This window comes from Salmo salar, chromosome ssa03 (assembly GCF_905237065.1).
Source record: "Salmo salar chromosome ssa03, Ssal_v3.1, whole genome shotgun sequence".
Classification (NCBI taxonomy): Eukaryota; Metazoa; Chordata; class Actinopteri; order Salmoniformes; family Salmonidae; genus Salmo; species Salmo salar.
This window is the reverse complement of record NC_059444.1, coordinates 49799374-49807710: the sequence shown is the minus strand read 5'-3', so window position 1 is coordinate 49807710 and position 8337 is coordinate 49799374. Positions and strand designations below refer to the sequence as shown.

The 8337-nt window shown below is 44.9% G+C and overlaps 1 protein-coding gene across 1 annotated transcript in view; it reads left to right on the top strand.

The window, feature by feature from the left end:
• Nucleotides 1-565: 565 nt before the first annotated feature.
• mapk8ip3 (mitogen-activated protein kinase 8 interacting protein 3) overlaps nucleotides 566-8337 on the top strand; it is a 92003-nt gene continuing 84231 nt past the window's right edge. Inside the window, 1 exon segment of the mRNA XM_014192220.2 lies at nucleotides 566-1658. Within this exon segment, the coding sequence (XP_014047695.2) occupies nucleotides 1359-1658 (300 nt within the window). The 5' untranslated portion in view covers nucleotides 566-1358.

Here is an 8337-nt window from a genome sequence, read left to right as displayed (position 1 = left end):
TGGTTTAATACAGAGTACTGGTGACTCCTTACTCCACACACTCCATTCATTGCAATGCAATACACGGTACATGGGATACCTGTCTTGGCTAAAGTGGGGTGGGAAATACTCAGTAAAGTCTCTACTAACCAAATATGGCTGAGACGGGTAGAAAAGTTCTCTCTACAAGCCAATATGTATCCCATGTTCAATCTATTACAGTGATTGCATTGGACACTTTAGAGGGGGCGGATTGAAAAGCCAGCAGCAGGCCATGCAACACAGCCCCCCTCCAAAACGAACCATATTTGGTTAGTAGACCCTACTGAGTATTTTCCACACACATTAGCTGAGACAGGTAGGAAAGTTATCTCTACAGTCCAATATTCTCAACATACCAGTGTCAACATTTTATTTTTGTCATTTTTAGTCTTGTTATTTTTTTTACCTTATTTTTTTTATTTTATAAATTACTTATTTAATTTTCTTGTTGGCACAATAAAAGTGTCCATTGATTAAAATTGAATATAATTTCGATGAGTTATCCACATTGAAATGTTTTGAAATGCGGGCTTTTATTTAGAAGGTCTCACTAGTATCATACAAAAGTGACGTTATAGTTTGTGCTGCTGTCAGAATACTAGTGCAGCATACTAGTCCACAGCGCCACCGACACCGAAACAGCATCGTCCTTCACCGAGAACAACATCGGTAGAAAAAAACTGATCAAATATGATTTAAGGGGCGGCTTGGGTGTTGGCAGCACAAGGGAACGCCGTTATCTTCTTCATTTTACCTATTTATATATTGTTTTTTATTTATTTCCCAACGGATTTCGAATCCTCCCAGTAATGGCTGGGGTCAATGCCTCCGGCTGCTGAGCGGCAGGGGTATTGTTGAGGATTTATTTCTCATTCATTATGTATTCAACTACGGCGGATACACAGGTCGGTAAGGACTGAACCGACTGCTACCGGAATTGGATGTTGCTGTCGCGAGGAAGGCAGTAGCAGGGTGCGTCGTTCCGTCCTCGAGGCTGCGGTGCAGCAGAAGCAGTGGTGGTCGGCTCGGGAGGGCGGTCTCTCTATCCCTTTGTAAATAGCCTATATATATTTTATTGTGAATAAAGATGTCTCAATACAGTTTAGTAGTTAAAGGTTATAAATCCTAACTGCCAAAATACCACTCAAATGATAACAACCTTTGAAATCGTTCGGAATATGGAATGACACAGGATATATTTATTGATGATTAATCAGAACGGATTATAATTTCAATGAGTAGTATTTTACCTTTCATCTTGGTAAGCGTGTTTTATAGGCCTATCTAATCAACATCAGCTCACATCTGGAATCGGAACCAGACCTAATTTTGCCAAGATGATGGAAATTGACGAGGTTGTGTATCAGGACGACTATGGCTCAGTGTCGGTTATGTCGGAGCGGGTGTCGGGCCTGGCCAACAGCATCTATCGGGAGTTCGAGCGCCTCATCAGCAGCTACGATGAGGAAGTGGTCAAGGAGCTAATGCCGCTGGTGGTGAACGTTCTGGAGAATCTGGATTCGGTTTTAACGGAGAACCAGGAGCACGAGGTGGAGCTCGAGCTGCTGAAGGAGGACAACGAGCAGCTCATCACCCAGTACGAACGCGAGAAGGCGCTGCGCAAGCAGGCAGAGGAGGTGAGGGTTACTCCATCCATGGCTGTTTTGTTTATACATACTCTACCAGTGTCTTCATCACTAGCCATATCTATGACTAATAATCACTGCACATACATTCACTTTCAATAGCAGTTCAGTTTTCATTGCCACTGTATGCCCATTTTACCAAAATGAGACCCTAAACCTAACCATTATAAACTATACCCACATCCCATTCACATTCCTTCTGTAGGCCATTTATTTCTAGGCCTAATTGGCCATGCCTATATAACAAGGCATACGTATCAAATGGCACCCTATTCCCTATATAGTGCACTACTTTTGACCAGAGCTCATAGGGCCTAATGTAATATACACCGAGTATACCAAACATTAGGAACGACTTCCTAATATTGAGTTGCACAGCCCCCCTTCCCCCCTTTACCTTCAGAACAGCCTCAATTTGTCAGGCGTGGACTATACAAGGTGTTGAAAGAATTCCACAGCGATGCTGGCCCATGTTGACTCTAATGCTTTCCACAGTTGTGTCAAGTTGACTGGATGCCCTTTGTGTGGTGGACTATTCTTGATACACACGGGAAACTGTTGAGCGTGAAAAACAAAGCAGCATTGCAGTTCTTGACACAAACCGGTGCGCCTGGCACCTACTACCATACCCCATTCAAAGGAACTTAAATATTTTGTCTTGCCCATGCTCTGAATGGCACATATACAGTTGTGGCCAAAAGTTTTGAGAATGACACAAATATTAATTTTCACAAAGTCTGCTGCCTCAGTTTGTATGATGGCAATTTGCATATACTCCATAATGTTATGAAGTGTGATCAGATGAATTGCAATTAATTGCAAAGTCCCTCTTTGCCATTCAAATGAACTGAATTCCTCCCAAAACATTTCCACTGCATTTCAGCCCTGCCACAAAAGGACCAGCTGTCATCATGTCAGTGATTCTCTCGTTAACACAGGTGTGAGTGTTGACAAGGACAAGGCTGGAGATCACCCTGGCATGTTAATTAAGTTCGAATAACAGACTGGAAGCTTCAAAAGGAGGGTGGTGCTTGGAATCATTATTCTTCCTCTGTCAACCATGGTTACCTGCAAGGAAACACGTGCCATTATTATTGTTTTGCACAAAAAGGGCTTCAAAGGCAAGGATATTGCTGCCAGTAAGATTGAATCTAAATCAACCATTTATCGGATCATCAAGAACTTCAAGGAGAGCGGTTCAATTGTTGTGAAGAAGGCTTCAGGGCGCCCAAGAAAGTCCAGCAAGCTCCAGGACCGTCTCCTAAAGTTGATTCAGCTGCGGGATCGGGGCACCAGCAGTACAGAGCTTGCTCAGGAATGGCAGCTGGCAGGTGTGAGTGCATCTGCACGCACAGTGAGGCAAAGACTTTTGGAGGATGGCCTGGTGTCAAGAAGGGCAGCAAAGAAGCCAGTTCTCTCCAGGAAAAACATCAGGGACAGACTGATATTCTGCAAAAAGTACAGGGATTGGACCGCTGAGGACTGGGGTAACGTCATTTTCTCTGATGAGTCCCCTTTCTGATTGTTTGGGGCATCCAGAAAAACGCTTGTCCGGAGAAGACAAGGTGAGCGCTACCATCAGTCCTGTGTCATGCCAACAGTAAAGCATCCTGAGAGGGAGTGGGCTCACTCACAATTTTGCCTGAGAACACAGCCATGAATAAAGAATGGTACCAACACATCCTCTGAGAGTAACTTCTCCCAACCATCCAGGTTGACCAACAATGCCTTTTCCAGCATGATGGAGCACCTTGCCATAAGGTAAAAGTGATAACTAAGTAGCTCGGGGAACAAAATATCGATATTTTGGGTCCATGGCCAGGAAACTCCCCACACCTTAATCCCATTGAGAGCTTGTGGTCAATCCTCAAGAGGCGGGTGGACAAACAAACAACCCACAAATTCTGACAAACTCCAAGCATTGATTATGCAATAATTGGCTGCCATCAGTCAGGATGTGGCCCAGAAGTTAATTGACAGCATACCAGGGCGGATTGCAGAGGTCTTGAAAAAGAAGGGTGAAATGCTTGTAATTATACTTCAGTTTTCCATAGTAACATCTGACAAAAATATCTAAAGACACTGAAGTAGCAAACTTTGTGGAAATTAATATTTGTGCCATTCTCAAAACTTTTGGCCACGACTGTACATATACACAATCCATGTCTCAATTGTCTTAAGGCTTAAAAATCCTTCTTTAACCTGTCTCCTCCCCTTCATCTATACTGATTTGAAGTGGATTTAGCAAGTCACATCAGTAAAGGATTATAGCTTTCACCTGTATTCACCTGGTCAGTCTATGTCACCGATTGCATGCAGTGAGTACTCATATCTGGACTAATGGCCCATCCATATAAACACAGCAGATCAGAGACAGTGGAAAGGCTTATTTATGTAGCATCATCAGTGGTGGTTCAATGAGGATAGGGGCCTGGGAATAGCCTAGTGCCTGCATTGTACCTGGGCCAGGTTGGTAATCAGTTCAGTGTGCTTGTGTGTTTGCTAAAGGATTCCTGCAAAGCTGAGGTGTTGTGATGCTGACATGAATGTACTATATTTCATTACATTTTATTCAATAAAATAATTGTATTTGACACAGACTTTTTATGGACAACAATATGCCTAAAATGAAACCGGACTTTTCACAATTACAAGTTGTCTTGTAAACTATTACGGACTACAAAGGGAAACCCAGCCGCTAGCTGCCCAGTGACGCGAGCCTACCAGACGGGCTAAATGCCTTTTTATACAGGCTTCGAGGCAAGCAACACTAAATCATGCATGATTGCACCAGCAGTTCCGGACAACTGTGATAATGCTCTCCATAGCCAATGGAAGCAAGACCCTTTTAAACAGGTCAACATTCACAAGGCCGCAGGGCCAGACGGATTACCAGGACATGTGCTCCGGGCATGTGCTGACCAACTAGCAGGTGTCTTCACTGACATTTTCAACATGTCCCCGATTGAGTCTGTAATACCATGTTTCAAGCAGACCACCATAGTCCCTGTGCCCAAGAACACAAAGGCAACCTGCCTAAATGACTACAGACCCATAGCACTCACGTCCGTAGCCATGAAGTGCTTTGAATGGTTGGTAATGGCTCACATCAACACCATTATCCCAGAAACCCTAGACCCACTCCGATTTGCATACCGCCCAAACAGATCCACAGATGATCATCAAATCAAATTTATTTATATAGCCCTTCTTACATCAGCTGATATCACAAAGTGCTGTACAGAAACCCAGCCTAAAACCCCAAACAAGCAATGCAGGTGTAGAAGCATGATGCAATCTCTATTGCACTCCACACTGCCCTTTCCCACCTTGACAAAAGGAACACTTATGTGAGAATGCTATTCATTGACTACAGCTCAGCGTTCAACACCATAGTACCCTCAAAGCTCATCACTAAGCTAAGGATCCTGGGACTAAACACCTCCCTCTGCAACTGGATCCTGGACTTCCTGACGGGCCGCCCCCAGGTGGTGAGGGTAGGTAGCAACACATCTGCCACGCTGATCCTCAACACTGGAGCTCCACAGGGGTGCGTGCTCAGTCCCCTTCTGTACTCCCTGTTCACCCACGACTGCATGGCCAGGTACGACTCCAACACCATCATTAAGTTTGCAGACACCACAACAGTGGTAGGCCTGATCACAGACAACAACGAGACAGCCTATAGGGAGGAGGTCAGAGACCTGGCCGTGTGGTGCCAGAATAACAACCTATCCCTCAACCAAGACTAAGGAGATGATTGTGGACTACAGGAAAAGGAGGACCGAGCACGCCCCCATTCTCATCGAAGGGGCTGTAGTGGAGCAGGTTGAGAGCTTCAAGTTCCTCGGTGTCCACATCAACAACAAACTAGAATGGTCCAAACACACCAAGACAATCGTGAAGAGGGCACAACAAAGCCTATTCCCCCTCAGGAGACCGAAAAGATTTGGCATGGGTCCGTCCCCATATCCTCAAAGTTATACAGCTGCACCATCGAGAGCATCCTGACCGGTTGCATCAATGCCTGGTATGGCAACTGCTCGGCATCCGACCGAAAGGCCCTACAGAGGGTAGTGTGTACAGCCCAGTACATCACTGGGGCCAAGCTTCCTGCCATCCAGGACCTATATCATAAGCGGTGTCAGAGGAAGGCCCAAAAAATTGTCAAAGACTTCAGTCACCCAAGTCATAGACTGTTCTCTCTGCTACCGCACGGAAATCGGTACCGGAGTGCCAAGTCTAGGTCCAAAAGGCTCCTTAACAGCTTCTACCCAAAGCCATAAGACTCCTGAGCAATTAATCAAATGGCCACCTGGACTATTTGCATTTTTACACTGCTGCTACTCGCTGTTTAATATCTAAGCATTGTCACCATACCCCTACCTACAATACCGTTCAAAAGTTTGGGGTCACTTAGAAATGTCTTTGTTTTTGAAAGAAAAGCACATTTTTTGTCCATTTAAAATATCATCAAATGGATCAGAAATATAGTGTAGACATTGTTAATGTTGTAAATGACTATTGTAGCTAGAAACTGCAGATTTTAATGGAATATCTAAACTCAGCAAAAAAAGAAACGTCCTCTCACTGTCAACTGCGTTTATTTTCAGCAAACTTAACATGTGTAAATATTTCTATGAACATAAGATTCAACAACTGAGACATAAACTGAACAAGTTTATGTCTCAGTGACTAACAGAAATGGAATAATGTGTCCCTGAACAAAGGGGGGGCGGTCAAAATTAAAAGTAACAGTCAGTATCTGGTGTGGCCACCAGCTGCATTAAGTACTGCAGTGCATCTCCTCCTCATGGACTGCACCAGATTTGCCAGTTCTTGCTGTGAGATTTTACCCCACTCTTCCACCAAGGCATCTGCAAGTTCCCAGACATTTCTGGGGGGGAATGGCCCTAGCCCTCACCCTCCGATCCAACAGGTCCCAGACGTGCTCAATTGGATTGAGGGCTCTTTGCTGGCCATGGCAGAACACTGGCATTCCTGTCTTGCAGGAAATCATGCACAGAACGAGCAGTATGGCTGGTGGCATTGTCATGCTGGAGGGTCATGTCAGGATGAGCCTGCAGGAAGGGTACCACATGAGGGAGGAGGATGTCTTCCCTGTAACGCATAGCATTGAGATTGCCTGCAATGAGAACAAGCTCAGTCCCATGATGCTGTGACACATTGCTACCAAACCATGATGGACCCTCCACCTCCAAATCGATCCCGCTCCAGAGTACAGGCCTCAGTGTAACGCTCATTCCTTCGACGATAAACGCGAATCCGACCATCACCCCTGGTGAGACAAAACTACGACTCGTCAGTGAAGAGCACTTTTTGCCAGTCCTGTCTGGTCCAGCGACGTGTGCCCAAAGGCGACGTTGTTGCCGGTGATGTCTGGTGAGGACCTGCCTTACAACAGGCCTACAAGCCGTCAGTCCAGCCTCTCTCAGCCTATTACGGACAGTCTGAGCACTGATGAAGGGATTGTGCGTTCCTGGTGTAACTCGGGTAGTTGTTGTTGCCATCCTGTACCTGTCCCGCAGGTGTGATGTTCGGATGTACCGATCATGTGCAGGTGTTGTTACACGTGGTCTGCCACTGCAAGGACAATCAGCTGTCTGTCATGTCTCTCTGTAGTGCTGTCTTAGGCGTCTCACAGTACGGACATTGCAATTTATTGCCATGGCCACATGTGCAGTCCTCATGCCTCCTTGCAGCATGCCTAAGGCACGCTCACGCAGATGTGTACAGAGGCCCATTTATCGCAACCATCACTCCTGTGTTTCAATGGCACGTTGTGTTAGCTATTCCAAGTTTCTCATTTTAAAAGGCTAATTGATCATTAGAAAACCCTTTTGCAATTATGTTAGCACAGCTGAAAACTGTTGTTCTGATTAATGAAGCAATACAACTGGCCTTCTTTAGACTAGTGGAGTATCTGGAGCGTCAGCATTTGCGGCTTAAAATGGCCAGAAACAAAGACCTTTCTTCTGAAACTCGTCAGTCTATTCTTGTTCTGAGAAATGAAGGCTATTGCAAGCGAGAAATTGCCAAGAAACTGAAGATTTCGTACAACACTGTGTACTACTCCCATCACCGAACAGCGCAAACTGGCTCTAACCAGAATAAAAAGAGGGGGAGGCCCCGGTGCACAACTGAGAGATAGGCAAAAGAACACAGACACTGGGCAGAGGAACTCTGCCTAGAAGGCCAGCATCCTGGATTCGTCTCTTCACTGTTGACGTTGAGACTAGACACTAATGTACTTGTCCTCTTGCTCAGTTGTGCACTGGGGCCTTCCACTCCTCTTTCTATTGGTTGCTGATAATGGGCCTCTGTGCGCATATGTAGATATTCCATAAAAAAACAGCCGTTTCCAGCTACAATAGTCATTTACAACATTAACAGTGTCTACACTGTATTTCTGATCAATTTGATGTTATTTTAATAGACCAAAAAATTACTTTTCTTTCAAGAACACGGAAATGTCTAAGTTACACCAAACTTTTGAATGGTAGTGTACAGGTTCAAATTACCTCGACTTACCTGTTCCCCGCACATTGACTCAGTACCGCTAACACCTGTACATAGCCTCGATATTGTTCTTTAAAATACCGATAACGATGCTATGTACAGAGGTTAGCGGTTATTTAAAATAACGATA